The 26678-nt window shown below is 44.5% G+C and overlaps 2 protein-coding genes across 2 annotated transcripts in view; both read left to right on the top strand.

Annotated features, from left to right (window-relative positions):
• The first annotated feature begins 5373 nt into the window (after nucleotides 1–5373).
• LOC8036513 lies at nucleotides 5374–18881 on the top strand. Its single transcript, XM_029974092.3, has 5 exons — nucleotides 5374–5730; nucleotides 8812–9097; nucleotides 10767–10872; nucleotides 13551–13576; nucleotides 16699–18881. The coding sequence occupies exons 1-5, from the start codon at nucleotides 5692–5694 to the stop codon at nucleotides 16875–16877; spliced, it is 636 nt and encodes a 211-aa protein (XP_029829952.1). The 5' UTR covers nucleotides 5374–5691; the 3' UTR covers nucleotides 16878–18881.
• A 7363-nt stretch (nucleotides 18882–26244) lies between these two features.
• LOC115314979 (L-asparaginase) overlaps nucleotides 26245–26678 on the top strand; it is a 39052-nt gene continuing 38618 nt past the window's right edge. The window contains exon 1 of the mRNA XM_029974091.4: nucleotides 26245–26589. Within this exon, the coding sequence (XP_029829951.2) occupies nucleotides 26283–26589 (307 nt within the window). The 5' untranslated portion in view covers nucleotides 26245–26282. The remainder of the gene's footprint in view (nucleotides 26590–26678) is intronic.

The following is a 26678-nucleotide window of genomic DNA, read 5'->3' as shown; positions in this document are numbered from 1 at the left end:
TTTGCCTTGTCCGTCTAAATCTTGCGTCTCAACGTGTTCAGACTCGTAGAACTAACCTTGGAAGTTGTTTATCGTTTTGCACAGGACAGCTGCAAACCTGTCAGGTCACATCATTTTTTTTTTTTTTTTTCATTTAGTTAAGTTCTGGTTCTGATATCTGATAGTCTATAACTACATCAGTCAGGAAACTGACATACACTATGTTCCGCAGGAATTGGGTGCCACCTCCCCACCAAATCCAATGATATTTAAGGGAAACATGTAACTACCAGCGATTCGATTTCAGTCGGATATATAACATCAAAATAGATAATGTCTCATTGTAACTAAAATGAACCCAGGGGTATCTCCGCATGCTCGCAGAGACAATGGTGGTGCATGTTCATTATTGAACAAGTTGCATACATTTTTTTTTATCCTGCTGATGTAAGAAACAAATTATTTACTGCAGACTGAAGCAATACTACACTGCAAGCATTACAAAGCGAGCTGCACCGCTGACTGACATCATTTCTGCTAATTGGAAAGGGAAAAGTCACATAGTTACCTCCAGGCTGCAACTCAAAACGGGAAAGTCTTATGTTGAAAGTGCCAATACTTTAACATTGCTTTTTCAGTGGCTCTAGCTACAGTCTATCCATTCTGGCGACCAGCTCGATTATAGGGGCGTAGGTATACAGTAGATGCCGACTGGAACATACCATAGAGCCCTGCATATCCGAAGATATCTGCGGTAAACTGGCGGATGCGGATAAAAATCAAATTTGGCGGACTGCGGGTAGGATGCGAATGCCAGGGTCTGCAGATGCGGATCGGATATCCACGGTTCTAGATCTACGTTTTTGCCGAAGCGGCCCATAAACGTGTGCGACCGCACAATGTAGAGTGAATACGTGAGTGATACTATAAAGGTGCATCATCGAATGTATTGCAGGGGCAAACTACTCTTAGATAAAAGGTGCCAATCGGGAAGAAAATTGTTCTTGACGTCAAGAAAGATTTGGTTCTCACCACAGATCGCTTTAGAACGTTAAAGAATGCAGGAGCATCAATCGTCCCGGGAAGACGCATTCTTGTTTGGCAAAGAAAGAGCGGAAAACGTTTTTTGGGCAAAGAAAACCAAAAACTTGCAAGCGACAAGAAAGTAGAAGAAACCTGCAAGTGGTGTCTTCGCCTACAAGTAGATCGAGGAGACTGAGTTCAATCTTTTGGAGTGGTGGAACTTGCGCCAGCACAAGTTTCGATACCTCATTCTTGTAGCGCAGTTTGTGCATGTCATCCCAGTATCAGGTGCACCAACAGAGAGAGGTATCTCATTAGCGGGTCTACAAGTCTGAATCTGTCCATGTTGACAATATTCTGTTTCTTCTACGTACCAACCTCGTCAAGTGAAACGTTGAGTGTGTGTGCATTTTCTTTTTTTCGACAGGTGGTACAGAGTTGTTTCTAAGTACGAGGCCGGTCCGATAAGTACTTAGCCTCACCGCCTGGTGGCGCCACTATCGCAAGAGAAATTTACTATCGTGTAGTGCATTCTTGTAGACGGCTACTTTCTAAGTTTCAACCGAATCGGACTCGTAGTTTTGTTTTGACCGCATGTGGAAGCGGGCGAGTCAGCGAATTTTAGAAAAATGGAAAAATAGCAATATCGGTCGGTGATTCGATTCTCGTTTTTGGAAGGGAAATCGTGCAGTGAAATTGAAGAGCACTTGGATGCTGTGTACGGTGACTCTTCTACTTCGATGACGACCGTCAAAAATTGGTTTAACGAGTTTCACCGTGGTCGCACGTCGGTTTTTGATGAGTCACGCCCAGGTGCCCCGAAAACGGATACCAGGGAGGATAATGTGACAAAAACTCACAATCTCATATTGGCAGACCGCCTATTGAAGGTGCGCAGGATAGCTGAGACAGTAGGCATCTCAAAAAACCGCGTGGGTCATATCCTGCATGAAATTTTGGGCATGAGAAAGCTGTCGGCGCGATGGGTGCCGCGTTTGCTCACTCCGGACAAGCGCAACCGTGAGACCACTTCAGAGCAGTGTTTGACGCTGTTTAAGCGCAATCCGAAAGAGTTTCTGCGTCGTTTCGTGACCGTCGACGAAACATAGATCCACTGGTACACACCAGAGACCAAGGAACAGTCGAAACAGTGGACTTCACCCGGCGAACGTGCTCCGAAGAAGGCGAAGACTGTCCTATCAGCCGGAAAGGTGATGGCCAACGTTCTCTGGGATTCACAAGGTGTGATCTACATAGACTACCTGGAGAAGGGCAAAACGGTAACAGGGCTGTACTATGCCAAATATTGGGCCGATTCCACACCGAATTGCAGAAAAAACGACCCCATTTGGCGAAGAAAAAAGTACTCTTCCACCATGACAACGCACTGGCTCACACCTCCGCCCTCTCAACGGCCAAACTGGTCGAATTGGGCTACGAACTGCTGCCCCATCCACCGTATTCTCCAGATTTGGTACCGTGCGACTTCTTTTTGTTTCCAAACTTGAAAAAGTCACTCGCCCGGCAGAAATTTGAGTCGAATGAGGAGGTCATCGCTGCCACGGAAGCCTACTTCGCAGACCTCGAGAAAACATAATTTTCAGATGGGTTAAAGAAGTTGGAGCATCGCTGGGTCGAGTGTATCGAACTGAAAGGAGACTATATTGAAAAATAAATCGCCACTTTTCTAAAATTTGTGTTTTTCTTTTGTAGGCTAAGTACTTATCGGACCACCCTCGTATATGGTTCCGAGCATGCAGTTGAGGGTTCATGCTTACAACTGAAACCGATAGGAGGCGTTGCCATTATTGAATATTGTGATTTTTTTCCCAGTGGTGTACTCGCACCTTACCGCATATACATGATTACTTTGCTGAGGTGAGTGAACACCTTTCCCCTCCCACTTCTTTATTGTTTGGCCTAAATAAATTGGCACAATGTTATTAGTCTGTCCTTTGCTAATTTTCATGTTTATAAAATATGCATCTGCTTGAAGTAAGTTTTACAAATCAAAAACGGAAAAAAGAAAAATGAGAATTTCCTTCTTTTTTAGCGCATCTTCTGGACAGAGTTTCAGTGTTACAGACTTCCAAGGCAATCTCATTAATGCAATCATGTTTTTAGCGATGCAAAGTGTCTCTGGAAGGATGATCGCTTATTTTATAAATATGATAAAACAATACGATAAAATGTCTTTCACCGTATTCTGACACGAAGAGATTTCTGTACAAGGGCAGCAGATGGGGATACTATCCAGATGCTCTTTTAATAGTTTTATTCATGCTTCATTTTATAAGGTAAAATTAATGCACGGATTGAGGGCCGGATGCAGTTCGGATACAAAGTCTGCGGATCCGCGTCAGATACAGATTTGTAAAAGCATTGTGGATGCAGTTTGGATGTGGATCCGAAGTCTGCGGATGAAGATCGGACGTGGATTATCAAACTCTTATCCGTACAGGGCTCTAATGATCAAGCTGGGGACTTTAAGTTGGACACTGGGCAAGATCGCCGACTTTCTTTTCGAATGTCCTCCTCGGAGCTGTGGGTCAGACGGCATTGGTACCAAACTCTCGTCCACACATTCTTTCTCGCTCCTTGTTCAACCTCACCTCTGGGCGGGGTCGTCGGTCAAGTCAGCTTATACTGTCCAATGATAAGTACCGCGCGAACCCTCCTGTTCTGCAAATTGGCCGTGCATTACAAAAAGCGAGTCAAACAAATGAAAATGAAATAATTTGGTATTGCTAGCTTGCAAGGTAGAAAAGAGACTCCTCGCAAAATCATGCGGATTACCCTACCTTCACATAGGCGAAGCTATAAGTAATGCAGCATCTATCTGGTTTGAAAACATAATTAAATCAAAGCATACAGCCCTATAGTGCCAGTTATCTGCCCAACTTTAATAAGCGCCTGCATTACAGGGCGATTTGGCATTGTGGTTACAGTGCGTCGGTGAAGCATTCTCCCGAGTTTCTGGATGAGCTCACAGCTGCTGGTTAGCCATGGGTAGTTGATGGCCTAGCCTCCCATAAACAGGAGGCTTTGGCAGCGGACGATCTGGGGGAGTGGTGAACATTTTACACGAGAGGAACTTTAACTGTTGGTCCGTGCATTGCGATGGTCCAGGCCGGAGTCCGGGGCAGACGGCATGTCACGCGAGGCCGAAGTAGGTGAGAACGTTCCGGGTGTACCGGGGCAGAAACACATACGTGGTGTAACTGGACATGGCGAAGACCGCAACGAGACCGATGTCTGATTCGTCGAATCAAGGAATGCAACAGCAAAACAAAAATGTTAAAAAATGGCTGTCTCTTTGGCATATTTCAAAGGTGTTCTTTAATGCATAGCATTTATGGGTCCTCTGTGACGTCACTGTGACAAGTCATGCGACACCAGGACATCAGTGTCACGTGACCATCAGGAAAGTGGGATGCATGTGGTCACGTGACGTCATATTGTCATGTGACACGAGTAGCAACTGTTCCAGCACCCCGGTCAGCCACCAACTGCCGTGAACACCATGACGTCACCATCGAGGCGACAGGCCAGGCGCTGACATAAAAACCCTACCTAGGAATGCTATGCATTTAAAACATATCTTCGAAAGAAAACCCGGGACATTCTGGCGATCTTCAATATCGTCGGACGAAGCCTCCTGAACCTGACCCAACTTGATGGGCTTTCGTGCAGCACCATAATCATATCGGGGTGTCGGATTTCCGATAACGCCGGCGCTGCCAGCTCTCTCTGCGGCAATGGTGGTGGGGTTTAGGCCCATACAAGTTTCAAACCGTAACAGTGTTCGACGGTAAGGTACCCTGGGCACCGAAAAAGTTACGTAAATTGGCTCGCTGTCGTGCGAGTTACCTGGCCCAAAGGATACTGAAGACTCGCTTTTCCCAGGATTCCAGCATGTAGAGCGACGTGTGGAGATCGTACATGAAGTAGTACCACTTGAGCTTCTTGTAGAGCCGGTTCAAGCACTGCATCTTGTCTCGCACCTTGTCGTTTGACTTCTGCCACAGAGACCGCCGTGGACTTACTTTACAGCTATACGCTTTACTACGATCGCAGCAACTTCTGCGTTCTCGCGTCGTTCCGCCCTTTCCGACCTCGCTTCTTGTTGTGGCTACTATCGGCTATCGTCGGCTACCGCTCCGCTCGGTTGGCTCGGCTGATTCCACTACCGCAAAAGTGAAAATTGAAAGCTAATACTTTTGTGTATTAATATTTAATTTATAGTTATATGAAAGCCTTAAAAACCGCGCTAACGTGATCTACGGTACGTCAAAAAAAGCAAATAAACAAAAATGCGTTCGATTGTATGATTCGAGTAAAAACAGAACCCACGTGACTTACGTTTGTCATTTTAATTTGTAGAGTGCTTACTCTTGAATGTTTAGGGCTCACTGATGCAATCGGAATCGGCTGTACTTGCACAAGACAAAACACAAAATACAAGCAAGCCAGCAAACTACTGCGAAGCACGCCCATTTTCTCGGCATTGTCGGTCCGTGCTAATTTTCGCGCGTACTGTATTCCATTCGTGAAAGTTTCTTTTGTGATTTAGATAGCACCCTTTAACAACTGATATCCGGAGATCTGTGATCATGAAGCTCTGAAAAATACAGAGCTCATTCAACTCTTCGCTGACCATGAGCGCGAGGTAAACAACGTGAACGTACAATGCCGACGATGCTTCAAGAGCGGCGGATGTTGTCGAACGTAAGTGCGTCGTGCTTGCAGCATAAAAGGGCTTTCGCTCACTCTGGGCTCGCGTATATTAATATATTATCCAAATCATCCTGTACTCTAGTCAGTCGATGCTGCTTAGCTTAATTGCATCGAAGATTGTTGAGTCAACTTGGGAAATTAATATTTGTGTAGCGGGCGATTTGTCTTTCCGCTGTAAATGAGTAACGTAGCCGGTGCAGCACCGCTGATAGTCTTGGGTCTTGAGCGTGCATCACGCAGTAGTGATACACACGACTGCACGTATATGGACACATACTGGGTCACGACGAAAATAATCCCTGCTGAAGGGGCAAAGGACAAACACAAATTTCCAAACACAACTAGGCGACTGGTGCGCGACCGAAAAATTCCGCCTGTACCAAACCAGGGACCTCTACTGCAGTGGTTCAGTTAATTGGTTTCCGGTAGACAAAATAACATCAGCATCAAGCATTACTGTATATGGCATTCGTGTGTGTCCCCTTGCATGAGACCCTGACTGATTCAGTGTCGAAACTTCCACCTAACAAATTTGATTTTTTTTTAGTTTCCCCAACATCTTCAGATTCAAGACATCCAAACTGTGGGTGTGGTAGTTTCCACAATATGTAAATCCTCGGCTATAGACTCCCATAGCAGATTCTGTGGAACTAAGCCCACAGTGATCTCCAAGCAGTTGCAAAAATACTGACATTGCTGCATCCTTACTGCTTATATTAGTTTTAATGTACAGTCGGGGGCAAAAGTTTATGGACTTTGGGAGCGGGGGCCAATATGCATTGCTGCACCCTCTGAAGGCGCGGCGCGTGCTGTCGAGACCGGCGCCTTCGCACGCTCGTCCTTCCATGCTCGCAGGGATGTTGAATCTTTCGTTTCTGGCAGCCACACTGCGGTTCTTTATAACTTGCCGTGTGGCACTGCGTCAGAAGCATATATGTGCCTAGCTGCGACAGAGATTCGCGCTAAGAAGCCGCACTGGCCGGCTGGCCTGGTTGGCCGCGCCCGGGAATCAGTGGGAGACAATGACTCCCCGATTTTGCATGCTTACATGGCGGCGTGCGGCGCTTTTACAGCAACTCTTTGCCCGACTCTGACTCCAAGACTAATTTCTTTATTGACATAAAGAAAAAGAAAATACATAGAGCATATGCTCCCACTAGCTGAGCTCTGCCAGTGAACTGCTTAATAACCGGTAACATTACCGTTCACTGCAATAACTTGCTCCACGCGTCTAGCAAAGACTCGTAGAGGAACGCCGCCAGCTCGGGTCGTGCACGGAGGGTCTCCCACTCTTATGCTTTCACACTGGCATCCGAATCGCAACCGCAGAGCGGATTCACTCGTTTTTTATCATCAATGCATGTCAACCGCCTCGCGAATGCGCTTCAACCGCCAATGTGAATGAGGCACTATTGCCAGCCAGGGAGCATTGGCCGTGCTACCGGCTTTTTGTGCTTGAGAATGGCTTTCAACGACTGGCGCATCACTTTGTTTTTCATGAGTATAATTTCCAACTCTTGCTCTTTCGAAAAGGTCAAAGTGAACAATCATTTCGCATCAGAACGCTTAAATGACTGCTCCTGGTAGTTCGCAATATTCTGCAATATACTTGGCACGAGGTGCCTTTAATGAGCATGAGTCTTCTACTTTTCAGGTGTACCTCATGGTAACATTCTTGCGGTAGCCAAACCCACTGCACGATTATCGGTCATCAGATCGTTCGTTATCGGGCAAAGAAAATTGCCACCAAAGCGGGACGCACCGTCGTGTAAGCTTGCGAGATCGGTGAATCCTTCTCTCCCGTTGATTCTCAGGTGCGCTAGCCAGGCTAGCCGGCCAGCGCGGCTTTTTAGCGTGGATCTCTGGCGCAGCTTGGCACGGATGCTTCCGAAGTGATGCAATGCGGCAAATTATTGAGAACCGCAGCGCGACTGCCGGAAACTAGAAAATCGGCATCCCTGTGAGTATAAAAAAAGCCTGAAGGACGCACTTGTGCCGAGGTCCGGTCTCGACAGCAGGTGCCGCGCCATCAGAAGGTGTAGCAATGCATATCGGCCACCGCTCGGAAACTTTTGTCCCCAACTGTGCCACTAAATTTCCAGGTGGGCGAAAAGTGCCAGAGGCTCTCACTGTGGGAACAGACTTTCAAATACAGTATGGACACTGTCTTGACAGTGCACAGCACAGCATGCAAGCGTTGCATGAGATGCCCCACCCCCCAAAATATGACCCACCCCACTCTTTGGCATGACTTGTGGTTCTTTCAGAAACACCAAGTGATAGCCTCTTTTGTAGTAAATCTGCTGTCCAAACCAATAGTGGCACCAGCAAAAAGTTTTTTTTAGGTACGGCAGGAAATAAGCGAACATTGCTGACTGGAAAGGACTGTCATTTTTGTTTCAGTGCCTCTCGCTGAAATAACAAGTTTGGCAGGTCACATGATCTAAATATATCAAATTTTCAACGTTCCTTGACAACAGACCAGAAGTTAGCCCACTCCTTATTTTCATTTTATTTTCCCTCCTATCTAGGTGAACTATATATCCTGGGATATTACGGTAGTCAAATCAGTCATTCTCGTGAGATTGAAGGACCAAAGAGTACATTGTTCTCTCAGTAGCAACTGTTTAATGTCTCGCCTTTGCATCTTATTTTTTCCCCAGGTTACCCTTTCCAAGAAAGCATCTTTTATAGAAAGGAAAAATGGCAGGGACCTTTATCTTCAAAGTCCTATAATGCCTGGAATGCAGTTTTTAAGGAACAATCATTTAAATTTGATTAGAAGACATACCTAGCTTGCTTGCATACTTCCATTTCTTGAAACTTAAACAGTCCTTTCAGGTAGTAAAGAAGCACTTATATTCTTTTTTATTTCCTGGTATATTTAGCGAGAAAACAAAATTGGTGTTTAGGTCTAGTGACATCAATTTCCCCACTAAATTTAGCAGGAAGTGCACGGATGTACAAATGAATAAAATTTTGAAATGGGGAGGGGGGTGTGCATCAAAAAACATCCTTTAAAAAACAAAAAACAAAAAAAAAAAAAAAACTCACATTTGGAAATTAATTTAGGTCTTCCGCCTGCTGTGGCTGGGAGCAGCAGCCCTGGCGTGCGGTGCGCAAGTTTCCTGGGCCTGCCGGCACTGCGGGACGCTCCGCTCCTTGGGTCCTCCGCCGGCCAGCATCGCCGACATGCCGCCCCCTCCGCTGCCGCCCCTCAACCCCCTCTTGGCGCTGGTGGTGCGGGGGGATGTCAACCGCACCTGGGACGGAAGCTTGTGCGAACGGGTGCTCCGTGGTGCCGCCCCACGCGGTGCTTCACCCCTGGAGCCCTCGGAGTGGTGGCTCCATCCTTCGAGTAAGTGGGAAGGAACTTTGGCATCTGCCAGTTCACGCTACGAATAAGCAAACATAATAAGTGAAAAAAGGGGGGGGGACCTTAAACCAAGTCCTAATTAGAGACCCAACGCTTCGCGGTCTATTCGTTTTCTTCTTCGGGAGTGACTGTGGTTGAACTTCCTCCCTTTTTAATTAGTCTTGCCCCCACCAAACGGGTATATGTCAAATGTTTATAAGCAAACACGCCCCCTATTTTGAACGGGGTCATCCTTTCCATGCAATCGTAAAAACAAAAACCTGAGACCTGGGTCAAATAAGGACGAGCGCAAGCACAAAGTTTCAAACATAGCTGAAAATTTATTTGACAAGAAACCTCTCGACTATATATGGTCTTTACGCAAAGACAGGGAGAATGCAGAAGAGAGATAGGGGGGAAAAAACGCAAAACAAACGGTATACCCCGTCAACCACTTCGCACTAGAGCTGGGCGTCGATTAAAAATTCTAACCCGATTAATCGCCACCCTTTAGACGATTAATTAATCAATTAATCGGTTGCATTGATTTTTATAAATAATATATTAAAAAGATTGCAACTAATCGTCGGGCTTTTGAAGACTTATTTTACTCTGTTACATGGCGCAAAGGACATTTAGAATTGAGGATACATATAGGTCAACAATTCAAAGACTTACATATTTAGAGCGCAGCTCTTAGGCACCCGTTTCCGGCTTGAGTGGCCTCGGCGTCGCCGTCAACGTAACCGCGAGCCCCCCTTCCCCCCCCTCCCCCTCCAAGGACCTCGGGAGGACCTCGGGTACCTTCGGTGATCTGGGGGGGGGGGGGGGGGTCACATGACTCCCCAAGGTCACACGCCATATTTTTCTCAACCACCCTATTTTTAGGAATTTTAGAAAGCTTTTGCTGAAACACCCTGCATAAGATTAAATGAATGTTGAAGCAGTATTTCAGCTCACATCTGCATAGAAATATTTGTTGACAGAATTTTTCTAGACATTGTGACAATGTTGTGCGTGCGAGTTGGGTTTCGTAACATTTGGAACCAGTGAACAAGACTTGCAAGTTCATTACCATGGTGTCTATTTTTGTCAAAAATTCTTCTCGGCAAATCTGCCGTGACAGAACGTCAAAGTATGCAGACAAAGAAGAAACAAGTTGGATTTTACAACTCTTATTTTGGAGCCATATTTTTCTCAACCACCCTATTTTTAGGGATTTTAGAAAGCTTTTGCTGAAACACCCTGCATGAGATTAAATGAATGTTGAAGCAGTATTTCAGTTCAGATCTGCGTAGAAATATTTGTTGACAGCATTTTTCCAGACATTGTGACAATGTTGTGCGTGTGAGTTGGGTTTTGTAACATTTGGAACCAGTGAACAAGACTTGCAAGTTCATTACCATGGTGTCTATTTTTGTCAAAAATTCTACTCAAAACTGCCGTGACAGTACAGTAAAAATATGCAGACAAAGAAAAAAACAAGTTGGATTTTACAACTTTTTGTTCAGAAAACCTCAAACAACTAGAGTTGTGGCGTTCTCGCATAACCAGCTTTTTAAAGATGTGGCAGTGAACATGGGCTGCAGAACCACCTTACCATCATTTAAATGTTCGCACGCTCTGATGAGAATCTGGCCCCCTGCTGAAAAAGCCACCATTTTGCTTCCAGCGGTGGTGGATGGAGACAGAGCGTGGCCACTGGCGGTGGTCATGGTGGCAGGGTCAGCAACCATTTTGGGGTCGGTATTGCTCCTCGTCCTCTCCAGGAACAAGCGGTAAGAGAAACTACTTGTCCCTCCTTACCATCAAGAAGTGAGAAAAAGGAAGTTTTTTTTTTTCTTTTTCTTTTTCCTATTTGTTGTCGTCCCCATCCCCACTTTATTTTTGCCATACAAACAAGAGACAGACATATTCATTTGTATAATATTCAAATGTATAACTATTAAAAGATTTGAATATTTGGTAATTATAATTTTTAAATACTAGAAACTCAAAATTCTATATTATAAAAAAATTTAAAAATTGTATATCAGCATATTGAAGTTTCTAAATATACTAGAATAATAAAACTTCTAAATATTAGAGTATTAAAATTTTTAAATGTTAGAATATTGAAATTCTTAACTAGTAGAATATTAACATTTTTAAATATTAATATATTCAAATGTTTAAATATTAGAATATTCAAATGTGTTAATATTACAATATTCAAGTGTTAATATTACAATATAACTTTTAATACTAAAGTAATAACTTTTAAAACTTTAGTATAATTAAAATTTCTAGATATTCTGATATTAAAATTTTTATATATTAAATATTCAGTCTGAAATATTTATATTAACATGTTTAAATATTAAAATAATATTTTTTTAAATATAATACTTGAATGTTAATGTATTAAAATTTTTGAGAATTCACATTTCCTCGTATTTTCGGTGCCTTTGACTACTTCTACACTAATAAAACTTCAGTCACGGACCGGTGAAACATCCTCGCTCATTCCTCAGAAGGTAGAGCACAGATGCATTTGCGTGCCTGCTATTGCAAAAACGCTATTCCTGCTAAACGCTTCCATCCACCATAGAGAAGCGTCAGGACAAAGAGCTGCGCTCATATTTCCTCTTTTTTGCACTGCCGTCCCACCGACAAAAAGTACTGTTTTATAGGTACATTGTTTTATTATATTCCACTATATATTTAGCCAGCTTTGTGGCTAGTAGGACAGAGTCATGCCTATTTCACAATTATACTGCATGATGTTCTCTCGTTTTCGGAGAGGATGCCACCTTAGCATCCCAGCCAACCTTTATCTAACGTGCTGTTTCTTGAACACTGAAGATCTCATGGAAAATCTGTACCACCACCTGCAATCTTGCCTCTATGTACAAAATCCATCCACTCTGGGTGCGTTTTGTCGTGCACAACAGACACCTGCATTCAGTTCCAATTTAGAAAAGCGAACTTCTGTTCCTGTTTATTCACACATTGATTGTAGTATTCACGCATGAATACTACAAATAAAACACACATGCATTATAATGCTATACAAGATACTAACTGGAGAAGACGGATGACAAAAGGGACAAGAGACAAACACACTGTTTGTCCCTTGTCTCTTTTGTCATCTGTCATCTCCAGTAAGAAATATGTGTAACACTAACTATCTCGCCTGTTTATCCACCTTGTCTTTAAAAGAAAGAGAACTTGCGTTTGGGCTTTTTTAGCCCTTGAACCATGTTGGTGGCCACTAGAAAAAGGGCTAAGTGAGTTAATTTTCTAGCTAGCCAACCAATATGTTTCAGTAATTTTTGTACATTTTCATCCTTGGGAGATTGATGCCACATGGCAGGTGATGAGATAATTTGTTTTCTTATTTTTTTTAATTTATGAAAGATGTGTTTAATTCATTCATTCATTTTTGGGGGCACAATGTATTTTGATAGTTGATGCTCGACCTCAACACGGTCTAGACGTGCCATGAAATTTTGATAAAAAAATTTCATAGTGGGTGCTACGGAGTGAGAAATGTTGCCCATGTACACACGTCTTCGAACCGAAACTAAGTGGGCAAAGAACGACGTACGACGCTATCTTGGCCAGCTTTGCTTGCAGAGCTGGTGGAGCATTGGTGTAGAGATCTAGATTACTGGTGCTCTTTGACCGCTTAGTTTCGGAGAGTAAATTCTTCACACACGCAATTGCATATGTTGAAATTTGGAGGTGTGCAGTCATCACCTACTACCGTATTTGCACGAATATAACGCAACCACAAATATAACGTGTAGGCAGATTTTGATGCCCCGAAAAAAAAAAAATGAAAAAAAAAAATACTAATATAACACGAGCCGAGGCCGTGTACATTTCCTGCACTCGGGGGCATAGCAGAAGTAAAAAGGCAGTGGAAATCGAAGAAATGTATTTATATGTTGACTGCACTCATCCTCACTGCTCGGGTCCTTCGGTTTACAATCCACTTGGCAATGCCCCTCGCACGGCTTGCAACACATACTTATTATCCTTGCATGAAGTTGTTCAAGGCATGTGGTCTTACAGTCTTTTTGCAAAACACATGACTATAGTAAGTTACATGTCTCAAGAAGGTCGGGCGAGGGAAAGGAAGGCCGGGAAGAGGAAGCAGACGGAACGCTGGAGAGAGGAGGGGGGTTTCCACTTCCCTCTCTAGTGTTCCGTCTGCTTCCTCCTCCCAGCCTTCCTTTGCCTCGCCCTACCTTCTTGAGTTGTAACAGACTATAGTGAAAGCAAAGATCATGTACAGCCATCCTCGTGGACGCTTACAGATAGGTAAGCATACACGAGTGAAGTGGTATAATCTTACTTTACTTCAGAACTATTGTGTACGCTAATCGTTCTTCCACTCTGTGGTATGGGAACGAGACTTGCTCGGTTGCTAAGTCACCTGTTTGATTTCCCCTCTCCCCGGACTCCCAAGATGGCAGCCTGTGCGTGCACCACCCGGTAAGTGTTATCAACTGATATTTTTTTTAGGCTAAGCTGCCTCTAACATTTGGAGCCGAGAGAAACCAGAATTTTGAGTGAAGAGTGACTCGGTGGTAACTGACAGTTTTGCTGAGTACAGGGGTGGAAGCGCTGCGCCAATTGCGCCACCCTGCGCCAATTCACTTCCCTGCGCCAGCCTGCTCCAAAACGCCAATTTCAACTTTTTTTTTTTTGTGTGTTTTCTCTAAATTTAGCGAAAACGGTTGGCCACGGGCCACCATGAGGTGTGTACTTTTGCTTAGGTGTCACTGCGGGTGACTCGTACCAACTCGACTGGGGCTCCGAACCATGTCTAACCTCAGGGCGAGGCGTCGATTTTAGTTCATTGAGAGTGCGATGTCGTTTTTTACTACAAAGAGTTTATATACGAACACATCGGTTTGGTTTCGGGCATAGTTGGTTGGCGCGGTTGGAGCGCGCATGCAGTTGCCCGTGGTCCCGATTTGCCGTGATCGTGGGAGTTGGTACCTCGGCACCGGTGGGCTACCTTGGCCATTAACATGAGCAGAAGTAAGTGGTCTTTACTAGCTTTACCTGTTATTTGGTAGCCTACCATATTTGGACGCTTAGCCGTGAAGAATCGCGAGCACAGGCACATGCGTTCTCGAGCTCAATTTGTCTTGTCAAAACGAAACCAAAACCATCATTGTGTGCGCGAATGTGCACGCTGTCGTGTGTTGTCTACCGCCGTCAAACCACTGGCGAAAACAATACCCGCGATCTTAAGCGAGTTGGTTAATTGGCAGTGCTACACACTTTTTTGTTTCTTTCGTGGAGGAGTGGGGGGTTACATCAGAAATGCCGTACAACACTCCCGCGCTGCCGATTCCTGTCAAGAACGCACGTTAACTTGCTATAGCCACTCTACTCGTATAAGTTTCTGGTGGGGGGGGGGGGGGGGGAGAGGGAGGGAGGGAGGGAGGGAGGGAGGGAGGGAGGGAGGGAGGGAGGGAGGGAGGGAGGGAGGGGGGGAGGGGGGTTGGGTAGGGTAGGGAGAAGTTGGTGGGCTTTTTGTCACGTAAGAAGGCAGCCTGCCCCGCAGGGATCAGCGCCTGATCAGCTACATCTCATTTTCAGTCTCGTTCAAACTGTCTTCTCTTAAAGCACTTCTACTGAGTGCACAAAAACTCATAAGCAAGGGTGAGGCAGTTAAGGACATGGACAAGGTGGGGCGTGGACACCTCCTGCTAAAAGATGTGAACTCTAAACTGCCCAAAGTACTCGAGCGCATAAAAGAAATTGACTCTGCTCTTCAAACTGTGAAAAAAAAAGGTGAACTTCAGTTGTATCTAAATTACACAGATTCAGCTTAGTCACAACCCTTTTTTTTAAATTGGAGCCTATGGGCTCTTCTAGTCAGTGTTTATGCTGCATATGTATTAGTGGCTGTGATATTTTTAAGACAATATATTTTTCCATCCAAAGTAATTAGATATAGCTTTGTATGTTAACTTGGGTGTAGGGATTACTGTATTTTATGAACAGGGATTAAGAACATTTGTATTTAATGAAAACAGGTCAGCAAGGACTGCTTTATTCTGAAACATGTTGTGGTACCTTAATTTTTTTTTATGGAGACACGCAATGCACAGCATTTTATGGAGTACATAAGGTTGCGTTGCTCTTCTAGTCGATGCTTAAAGCTGCATATGTACGAGTGACTGTGGTAGTCTAAAGATATAAAATACACATTTTATTTTGCATCTGAATTTTTGTCAAATGTCAGTAGCCTTGTATTTTGTTACTAAACTTGATATAGGGCTTTTTAAGTAGTGATTGAACATGTGTATTCTTTATTAAACAAAAACTGTAGTCAGCGAAGGTAGTTTATCTGACACCTTGCAGTGGTTTAGTTTTCTGGATACATGTTTACAATTGGTCTATTAAGTAGACGGTTTTGTACTGGCGTGGCTCAAGTTAGGCTTTTATTGTCGGGGCCTCCCATATAAAGTCTATCATGACTCTGCCTGCTGCCGGAATGGTTCTCAAAGCCTTTCCTTTGCATAAATTTCCAATATTCCATATTTCAATGCAATAGAAATAGAAAAATGTGTATGTATGTTGCTTGAAAATTATTCTGGGATGTGCATGCATATATTTTTGCTACATTTTCACATTTAGAAACAACAAATCACTTTTAGACATTTGTTTGACCTCCGTGACCTGCTGCAAAACCTACTTCGACGGCTACAAAACTTATTTTTGCTGCTCCCGAGCTGCTCTAAAGCGAGCGTTTTACTGCTCCAAAACTGCTCCAAAGTGGGACTTTTGCTGCTCCCAGCCCTGATACAAAAGGCTCTAGCCCGCTTCCACCCCTGTGAGTAGTATCGACCCAATGCTGCGTTTCTGTTGTCTGAGGCTTATCTAATTCGTCGATCGTTACAATGCACCTAAAATAAAATACTTATGGGAGGCCAGCCCAGATGTCAGAGTTGGCTGATGCTCAACAAATATGTCTCCAAATCATCACCAGCTTTCATAGAGTAAGCAGTTCTGGCCATGGAAAAATGTTCTTGTTTGCCAATCACTTTTACAGCAGGTTTAGAGGTAAAGTAGCTTGACAACTCAAGTAATTCTTTAAGTACCGAGTCAATAATCGTACAAGTATCGATGGTATGTTCCAATGCTCTTGAAATGGACATTCGTGTTATCACAAATTGATGGTATCAGACCTTCATAGAAAATGAAAAAAATCAGGCAGTTGAGAGTGCAATTGTGATGGACACCCTGTAAGCATTACATGCTCCTAAATAACAAATAATAAAAAAGTCTCAAAACTTTTTAAAGTGAAATTGTGACTGAACAGGATTTGTGCCTCTTGTCTTCTGGGAATCGATATCTAAATATGATTGCTCCTCAGCTCGGAGCTGCAAATTCCTGGGGCCATGGGTTCGATCCCTACCCCTGTTGGATTCGCTATGGACGCGCATTGTATCGGCGTGCAGTCACGTAATCGCTGCAGTGCGATACCTGTTTAAAGACCTTTGGTTAGCAGCCTACTAGGCGGGCTAAATCACCTCTCTACAGTGCTGAACCAGCGTGTCGAAATCTCAAAGGCTCTTGCTGCTTGTCTTCCAAAGGGCACCCGGGTCTTCCCTCTGCTCTGCTGCCCACCAAAGGAATCTTGGTTGGCGCGGAAGTACCAACAACTGGCTCGTACGACAACTCTGGCTTCGCGGAGGGCGGCCATGGCGCCTCCCTGCTGCGCCAGCTCCAACCGCCCCCCCTGGCCGGATACCGGCCGCTTGCCCACGCCTGACTCTGAGACCACACGCACTCCCGGCTCAAAGTCGGATACAGCTTAAAGGCCGACCTGCAAATTATTTTTCAGTCTGGCTGAACGTCGTCCTCACCGCCCTTTCTTGTGAACCCTCTGCCACTGGTCATGTAATAGGGAGATCCTGTTTTGTGTTTGTTTCTTGTGACAGGTTTGTTTATAGTGGGTGAATAGGATTGTCCCCTCTGACGTCTACCACTGTCGAGTGAGGAGAGTGGAAAAAGGGAGAAGAGAAAGAGGAAACTGGAGGTCGGCCCATAATGACGTATCCGAGTCGAGCCGGCGCAATCCAATTCACAGCTGGAGCTTAGCTCTCCCTAGAGTCATAAAATGCTCGTGGAGTTTCTGAAACTGCCGCGCCTGGATTGTGGTGACTGTGGAATGGGCATTTAAACATGTAACTGTCGTACATGGTTTTGGATTGTAGGGGGTCGCGACAATGGGTCGCCGTTTTGATTTGGACCACTGGATTGCTGGCGACACGTCTACAAATTGTGCACATTCAGTGGCCGGAGTTTGCGATCACATTGCTTACATTCAAGCTCTTTTTGTTTGAGTTTTACATTCTACAAAACTTGGTGTGGGGGAGGGGGGGGGGGAGGGGAGGAGAGTAAAAGTTGAGATTGTCATCTTCCACTTTTCAATGAGAAATCGTACGTGACAGGGTTTCTCTTTTTACAAAGCGTTGGAAGGAATAAGCACCGCACCAGGTAAAACTGGGTTTACCCCAATGAAAACAGTCTTACACAACTTTCTCCGACCTCATTTTGCAGCTTCAAGTTTTTTTAACTGCCAGGCATTGTGCAATTATGTTGCTGTCACAAGTAGTAAGCAGCTATACTTTTTGCATCCTTCTGCCCATGCACAGGGCTGTGACAGCGCTAAGTGACCAATGTGTGTTAAGAAAAAAGGTTTGCTTGTTTGTTTGTCGCCTCATGAAATCGCTTGTAATGAGTTCCATACAAATCTGCTTAGGTATGCCAAAAGTTTTACAGAAGTGTTGCTTAGAGGGGTACTCCAGCGATTTTTTTTAGCTGCCTAACTAACTATATTTTCTGAATTCTCGGCCTTTATCCTTTCCGGTATGCTATTTCGTATCGGGAAATTCATAATAGTTATTGTGAAATCGGCAAATGAAAATAATGCAAAAACCAACGTTCAAATATACCCACACTTTTCAGTCGCGTGATGTCAGTGGCAGGCAGACTTGCTAGTCGAGTAAACAGTCAAGAAATAGACTATGCCAAGCATATTGTTCCGTGCTGATGCGGAGGTACTGGAGCGAGCTTCCAAAGCATTCATTTGACATCATGAAACTGCTTGGAATTAGTTGGGAACAAATTCTGCAGTGCAATGAGTGAGCTTCCACTGGCGTCACTATTTCGTTGTTGCCAGTAGATGCTTTCCGTTTAAAAAACACAATGAGGACCAACATTTTAAATTCAATAACTTTGCAAAAAAAAATATATATGTATTTGACCTAATATTTTGGATATTATTTTAGCGATGCTTGTTGGTGTGTTTAGCAAACTTTCAGGCAAATCGGGTACCATGAAGAAATTGCCGGAGTACTACTTTAAAAGCGCCCCCACTATTGAGAAAAAAAAAAAAAAAATTTGCAACTGGGTGCAGAGGTGCTGCCCTGGTCGGCCTTCCTGCCCTCGATTTTATTCTGTGATGTGTAATGGACTACTCAACACTCCGAATATTTAGGAGTATATGAGCCATTTGAGGCACCTCCTTTTTTATGTCCACCGAAATGTGTGAAATTCTCGAACGGGTAGTCATAGGGAGTGACACATGTGCGGATAATTTCGGGAAGTCGCAAAACCTCTAGTTTCTGACATTGTGTTCCTCCACAATCTGTCTCTGGTTTCGGATTGACTCATCCTGTTTTTCTCGGCAAATGCTTAACCCTATATCACAAATTTAATTGGGTCAAGTACTTGGCTCTATATTCTAGTAGACATCGCACACACACACACACACACACATATACAAAAAAAAAAAAAGAACACTAATATTTGGGAGGCTATTCAACCTCCAAAAGAAAAGCCGGAAACTGGAGCTGTCGGTAGGCATTCATCTATTTGCAGTACTCGCGCTCAACCCACGGTGGGACGCACGCATCGGATGAGGTAGCTTTCGTTTCGTCCTCTGCAGGCACTGGAGCACTATGCTTTGCACACATTCTGCTTCTAGGCTTTCCGCAGCATACCTATACCCGCAATGTTCCGAGTTGGAAACTAAGGACACATATAAAGGTCTCGCATCGTTGCGCGTGCAACCCAACCGGAGTTCAGATCTGAAGTTAGTGCTGGTCATTTGTTCCAACACACACCTGAAGCAAGTCGGTGTATCGTGCACATCTCGCATGTTTTTGCATAATTATAGTGTGTGTGTTTTTGTGGTTGTCCACATTAGTCCGAGAGAAACGTTTTGCTAGTCATCATGATAACCATTTTCTGTATTATTTTTTTTTCCCGTTTGTATTAATGTAAGGTCGAGAGGTCTGAGTTTGTTGGACGTGGTGTATCAGCTGCATTTTGGTTAGTCTTTGTGCAAACAAAACTGAATTACTGTTAAAATGTCTCGAAGGATGTTTTCAGTAAGATCACCCTTCCAGTTTGTACTTGGGAAAGAGCTAGTGTGCTTAAGGGAACAGGGTAGGCCCTATTCCTCCCATGTGTTTCAGCCTATGTATGTGACCCTTTTTCTCAGGATCTACTAGGGTTAGAGGATTCATGTTGGTATCATTGTATTTAGCTTTCTGTGTTCTCTTTACTGAACTAGATTTATTGTTATATATGTTTTAGTTCTTTTTTGCTTTTGTTTTTACTGGACCCTCCTAATTTTAATGCCAAAATAGACAATAAACAGCTTGTCAATCAAATTTGCCTTGATTAATTTCCATAATTCTAGTTCGGTAGACTCCCCCTTGTGTTGTCTTGTTAGCGGAAAAAAATAATACTTCTAGTTTTTATGGTTTCAGAGAAAAAGGGTCAAACGTTGCAAAAAAATGATGTTTTGAGATAATCGACTTTGAAGTGAAAAAAGGCGCTTTATAATAAACTTGCACTCTAGAAATGCATGCTGATGTATCCGTTCGGTAGCCACCAGCCAGGTTGTCACCTCCACAGTCAATATTTAGTTTCTTTGTTTGCTGTCTTGCTTTGTGGGCCTCTTTTGTGACGAGCTGTGTAGCATTGTCTGCCAAGTAAAGTCTTCGCCGGTCAACGCCGCGCAACCACTGCACCATGAATCATCCTGGTAAAACGCCAAGTAGAGGCTCGAAGTTGTCCGTTTTGACGTCTCTCTAATCAGTGTGTCCAACAGCACTTTTCACAGTTCAGAAAGTAGGTGCAGGCGACGCCAGCTCTTAGTGCTGCTTTTTCAACCAGCTGCAAGTCCCCACCGCACACTTTGCACACCCAGCTTTCGGCGACGGTACAGGACAGAAGGTCGATGTCGATCAGTGCACAGTTGCAGTCACTAACACTTGCCTTGAGCTCTTCAAAGCATGCTGCCGAGTGCGACAGCTTCGAAGAAGACGCACACGTGGTAGCCGCTGCGTCAGGCATCAGAATGCGTTGCGGGGACTCGGCGGCATAAGAAATTGACCTATGCCGACTACTCTGGAAGCGACGCTTCTAAAATATCTTCTTCGTCTTTCGTCATTTTTAACATTCCAAATCTAGTGTTAAAGTAAACAATAAATTACCTTGCCCGTGGAAGCATGCCGAACCAGAAGCAAAAGTATGCGCGTCGCGACTGACGCCGGCAGTGTCTGAAGATTTATGGGGCTAAAAATATAAAAGCTAGACAGCTTTTTGATGTTGCTGGACGAGCAATAAACATTCCGCTAAACCTAGTGAAAATCTTCGTTTTTTTTTACGTTTTTTTTTACAACATAGTAGAGATACAGATCGTGCATAGGTGTAAAAGGGGGCGTGGTCGGTCACCACCTAGGTTTCGGAAAAGGTAATTTTTCCTGTAGATAAATCGCGCACGCTCAAATTACACGGTCAGCATTGTTCAGGAAAGACTGGGAAATACAAATCCCTAAAAAACAAAAACTCAATTTTTTTCAAAATTTTGCCCTACCCTGTTCCCTTAACTGTGGTGATTAGCTGTGTGCAGTTTGTGCAATGCATTACTGAGTCCGAATTCATCTGAAAACACATCTCGAACACAGCTGTCACATACCTCACTGTTTTATTTGTCTGGTTTCGTACGAGCGGCATTATTTATTGTTGTGTTTACCTGATTTATTGTTTTGAATGTCTCGAAGGCACGAGTGCCTCTTAATAAATGTACCAAATCGACTAATGGTGTGTTGGTGACTTTCTTTTTGCGAGGCGAGTGCTCTGGTTCTTTCAACACTACGCCATTTGCTGCAGACCAGGTACATACTACAGCTGTGTCTCATTATGGACACCTCCATTCCATCTAAAAAAATTTGATCGTAACAATGAGACAGAAATGCGTGTATCTACTCCGTTTGTCCCCATAACTTTCGGTCTATATCCATATAAGATGGTGCCCATATCAACAAGACACGACTGTACAAGTTTGTGACAGGAACGTAGTTATGTGACTGATGCGCCATTTGCGCCAAAGTGGTTACCCTACTACATTCAGCTATGTTTTGCCGAAATTTGAAGAATTTGTGCCAAAATTCAATATCAAGATTCTTAAAATATAATAGCTGAGGCCCCGAGGAATTCCCATAGCTTCCGATTAGCGTCGAAGATTGTACTACTTGATTTCATCTCTATCAAATACACCGACGATACTCGGAAGTTTCGCAATATTCCTCATGTGCGTGGTCTGTTCTCGCAATTTCGTTGAAGAGGCTTCTCACCGGGCACCGGTGTACTGCAGTGAAGCGGCAACCGCAAAATGAACGTCACGATTTTGAGTATCTTGTTTCGACATAGTGCACCCGCGTGCTAAGGGGAAAGCGCCCTTCCAGAGCGGGACGTGACATCACGATTTTAAATAGAGCTGTGGCTAAGAATAGAAGCTTGGGCGTGTTGATGAGGCATGATTATTTAAAACCTACAGCGAAGGAGACTGGACGGAAGAAAGGAGACACAAGAGTCAAAGAAAGAATAAAGACTCAGTCTCAAAGGTTAGGAGGGAGATAGGACGTAATGAAGGAGACATCAGTAAATGTGTGTTGCTAGTCGAAAGTACTGTGCTGTCTGTCCTTGTCCCTAAGTGTTTTTATTCTTCCTTTGACTCTTGTATTTTCACCAACCCGCTCTTTGCTTTTTGTAGAAAGGAGACAAACGCTGAACTTGCAACTGAAGTTTTAATCGTCGAGGCACGACCAAACAAAAGGAAGCACACACAGCCAATGACTATCCCCTTGAAACCCCGCACTGTTATCGCGCGTGCTGTCGTCGTGAAAGGAAATCTACAAAAGAACCGACGGGGACCCCCCAAGCGCGCCATCGTCTCTACCTCCATAATCTCTTTGGTCAGGGCATTGACACTTCTTCCATGACAGTGCATTTTTTTTTTTAATTCCACATCACGATCCTAAGCAGCACAAATGTCCTGTGGATATTCACAGGACATTTGTGCTGCTTGGGTCAATTTGGGTGCTCTAAATTATTATATTTTAACATTATTTCCGTGGGTTATTTGCTTTACCTTTGATTCTGTATCGAAAATAGCTGCACTGCAGTTCCCTTCATCAATTAGCATATTTTGTTGCGGTGTTTGGTACTTCCACGCACAACTAAGCAGCTTCTGTGTTCGAAGGAATTTTAAAGTCGGGGTGTTCTCGGGGAATCTCAGATTCCCTTCGGATATCGACAGGGGGTCTGAGACCCCTCTGGGGAGTAGATCCAACCGTCGCGCCCCTATGGCGGCGAAGTTGAGAACTAAACCCATTGGCACAACATGAATTATTTGGGTGCGTTTCTGACGCCGCGTTCGGCTGTCAGCCAAATGCTGGCACAGCTGAGCGCGCTGTGTTAACGTTTGGGTGCATGTACGTGTAAGGGACATAGCATAGCGGACTAGTCGTAACAGACAGTCGACAGTTGGTGAAAGTAGACATATGGTTCCAATTAGAAACTTGCTAAGCATAATCAAAAACCACTAAATCAACTATTTTTTAGAAAGATATAAGAAAGAGGCAGCATTTTACGGCGTTCCGAAAAAAACGTTCAGTTTGGACGCGTTTCTAGGTTTCGGTTTCTTATCGGAGCGCATCTTTGCGCCCGCGGTCCTGCTCCCCGGTGGTTGCGGCGCGAAGCAGCGAAGCCCCCTCGCCCAACTCGCCTCCCTCGTTTGATAGAGGGAAAAAGGGCGCACGTGCGTTGCGCGTCTCAGCCACCGGGGAGCAGGACCGCGGGCGCAAAAATGCGCTCCGATAAGAATATCCGAAACACAAACGCGCGCCAAACAGTGTTTTCACGGAATGCCGTAAACTGCTGCTCCTGCGTTATATCTTTCTAAAGATAGTTGATTTAGTGGTTCTCGATGACGCTCAGCAAGTTTATAATTAGAACCATATTGATTTTCACTAATTAAGAAGTTAATCCTGGCCGTATAACTCACCGTCGGCGTAACCACAATGCTCTGTTGTAATAAGCACTCGCAACTTGTGGAACACTGAACCCGGACGTGCGTTCCAGGCGTAACCGATATGATACACATAACATGATGATCTACGTATTTCAGGGATTGTGCCCGCTTTCCCCCGCCATTCTGTCAGCAGAACGGAAAAAACAGAACGTACGTACTTGAACGCACCTCGTTGACTTCCGCTGTAGGTTGCGGCCGATGGTTTTAGTTGATCCCCGCTTGTGTTTGCTTCTGCGTGCGGCTTGTGTAATTCGTATGGTAATAAAAAGGTTACACCTGGCTGCGCCTTCGATTTTTTTCCATACTGCCTTTTTGCCACACGGTAATAGCTTAGCACTCAAAGAATACAATGAAGACTCAAACGCTGGATTTCAAAACCGCGTTGTTCTCCAAAAGACCGGCCGTCGCACCGCGCTCTTGTCGAGCAAAACGAATTCGATCGTGCTGCCAAAGGTATATTCGAGCTCAGCAGCAAGGTCACTACGTTGGCAGCGGAGCCGCATGCATAGATTACCCTGGCCCGTCGTTTTTGCGTTTCCAAAAGTCATACATGCCCCATGCTCTGAAGGATCCCAGGGTCAACTAAGGCGGGGAGGGGGGGGGGGGGGGGGGGGACCTTACCCCCCTCCCCCCCCCCCCTTCTTAGTTACTACGCTACTGATTGTAACACAATGAAAACTTTGCGATCGCCCACACCACAAAGTAAATAAATTAGTTACTCTTTAGGGGTAGTAACTGAGTTTCTGGCCCTGTAGGTCGATTTATATAACGCGTGGGTCAAATGGATGGATGGCGGCTTGAAGCTAGGGACCGCATAAATCGGTTTATTAACTTATCGCGCTGGGATTTACTACAGAGGTGCTCGAAGCTGGTGCATTCGTTAATTGAGAGTGTGAATACATGAAATCTCCGGAATCAAAAAATAAAAAAAAAAAGAAAAAGAAAATGGAAACTGGTTTTGTCTATGGAACAATTATCGCTAAGCCTTTTATGTCAAAATCACCAGAAAATCATTGTGGCGTTCACTACGATTGAAAAATTTGTGAAATGGAAAGAAAATGGGTTATAATGCAATTAAATGCAAAGGTGCAAGCGAGGTGCCCAAGAATGACGAAAAGAATCCCTCGAGAAGGGGAACAAGGGGACAAAGGACAGACACAAATCTCCAAACACACACAGCTAGGTGACTGGTGCACGACCGAAAAAAAAAACCTTCGGTTGGGGCTAGTTGGTTCATATCGATTAAAAGGTTAAAAGGCGCGAACAAACGGGACGAAAAAAGACACACGTACGACGCCTGTCCGTGACGTGCGTGTGTCTTTTTTCGTCCCGTTTGTTCGCGCCTTTTAACATTTTAATCGAAAAAAAACCGCCTGGGTAATGAAGAGGTCCCTGGTTCGATACCAGGACCAGGCGAATTGTTTTCGGTCGCGCACCAGTCACCTTACTGTGTTTGGAGATTCGTGTTTGCCCTTTGTCCCCCTTCTCCGGGGATTATTTTCGTCAGAAAATAGCATTGGCGTACGTATTCTTCACTTCATTTCGCCCAAATAAACGCCACAGTAACACTTTTTTTTTTCTGTGTACATGCAAGGTATAGGGAAGACATTGTTTTTGATTTTTCGTGATTTACTCGGGTGAGCCAATCTTTTCACAATTTTAGCGAAAGCTTCCACCAAATTCAGGCACCTCTGTAGTAAATCCAAGCGCGATACACAAACGGCCATCGGTCCCTTTGACCCACGCGGTATATTGTGAGCCCATAAATCGGTAACTTGGTATATTGTGTGCCCATAAATCGGTAACTTGGTATATTGTGTGCCCATAAATCGGTAACTTGGTATATTGTGTGCCCATAAATCGGTAACTTGGTATATTGTGTGCCCATAAATCGGTAACTTCACCGTTGTACTTTTATTGTTTTTTTTTTCTTTGCTCAGATGGATTTACGTAATTACGTAATTTCGTAAACGAGGGGTTTGCTATACGAATGAGAGCCATTTCTGTAAGGATAACATAAAAAGAAAATCAGCTGTATAAAGTTGATAAAACACTGGCTGGACGTACGGTTGGTGTTCATGACTGTGTCATAATTTTGTCAAAATTAAAGACCTCAGTTTCTGGAATAAGATAGTTTAGCATTAAAACTGTTTGCACGAAGCCTTGAATACGTACGTTTACCACTCCTATTAGCCTAGGTATTGCATGGTAAAAAAATTAGCTTGTGCAGCACTCCACTCAACCAAAAACGCGCACGACAAAAAAAAAAAAAAAAAAAAAAGGCAATGCGCACATGGAGAAACATGGACAATGGAGAGGCCGAAAACACGACGAGGCGGACTAACAAATTAACCAACAGGCACCCTGCTTGATTCTAGATGTACGTAGAATGCGTATCGTGGAGGGTAAACAACAAATCGCGCAACCGCATGCCGAGAGAAAATTGATGCAGGAGCGGCGCGAAAAAGAGCGAACAAAAGCAGCGCTCTTTGAAGGGCGCGAGAGAGCAGACGCGCTTCGCAGATAGCAGACGACAATCGAGCCCACCACAGCACCCCTTGGCGGCCTGCGGGGCCCACGGTCTTCCGCCGTTCAGCTACAGTGTACTACTAATGCACTATAATTAAGCATATTTCTGTATTGGTAGCGTCAGTACCTCCCGTGAAAACGGTCTAAGCAGTCTAAACAAATCTAACATCACACAGGAAAAAATTTTTTTTTTTTTTTGAGGAGTGTAAACAGTCTATATCAGGTGGCGCAAGCTACGCCCCAACACTCTGTTCGATGCGTGCGTCTGTGGTATGCGCGAATAGTGGCTCTTCGGCTTTTCGTCCATCGGAGAAGCAGCGGGATCCACATCAACCGTCTCCCGCCGTCGGAAGGAGATTACGGCTCGGTCAGCTCAGTTCATTGCGGGCACCGGACGTACAAATGTCAGGAAACAGAATGGACACCTCGTACACTCCCAAGGTGCTTCGCAAGACCAACGATTGCATGGTGAGCCAGGATCTCGGAGCGGCTGCAAACGAGTCCAGAGTGCTCGTGTTGTACAGTGGAGGTACCATCGGTATGGTGAGAGGCAGGGATGGAGGTGAGTTTCGGTTTATGTCTTTGTCGCGTCACTTGCGTCATGCCATCCTGCGGTCGAACGTACAGTGCCTGGGTTCATGCGGCGTTCTG

The sequence above is a fragment of the Ixodes scapularis genome, unplaced genomic scaffold (genome assembly GCF_016920785.2).
Source record: "Ixodes scapularis isolate PalLabHiFi unplaced genomic scaffold, ASM1692078v2 PGA_scaffold10__122_contigs__length_95168666, whole genome shotgun sequence".
Lineage (NCBI taxonomy): Eukaryota > Metazoa > Arthropoda > Arachnida > Ixodida > Ixodidae > Ixodes > Ixodes scapularis.
This window is presented reverse-complemented; position numbering and strand designations above follow the sequence as displayed.

Bases quoted from the DNA above. Each gene is read 5' to 3' on its own strand.
- LOC8036513 (XM_029974092.3), top strand. From the start codon at position 5,692: ATGCCGACGATGCTTCAAGAGCGGCGGATGTTGTCGAAC. The intron at 5,731-8,811 runs GTAAGTGCGTCG...AAATTAATTTAG, and splicing joins AGCGGCGGATGTTGTCGAAC to GTCTTCCGCCTGCTGTGGCT. The intron at 9,098-10,766 runs GTAAGTGGGAAG...TTTTGCTTCCAG, and splicing joins GTGGTGGCTCCATCCTTCGA to CGGTGGTGGATGGAGACAGA.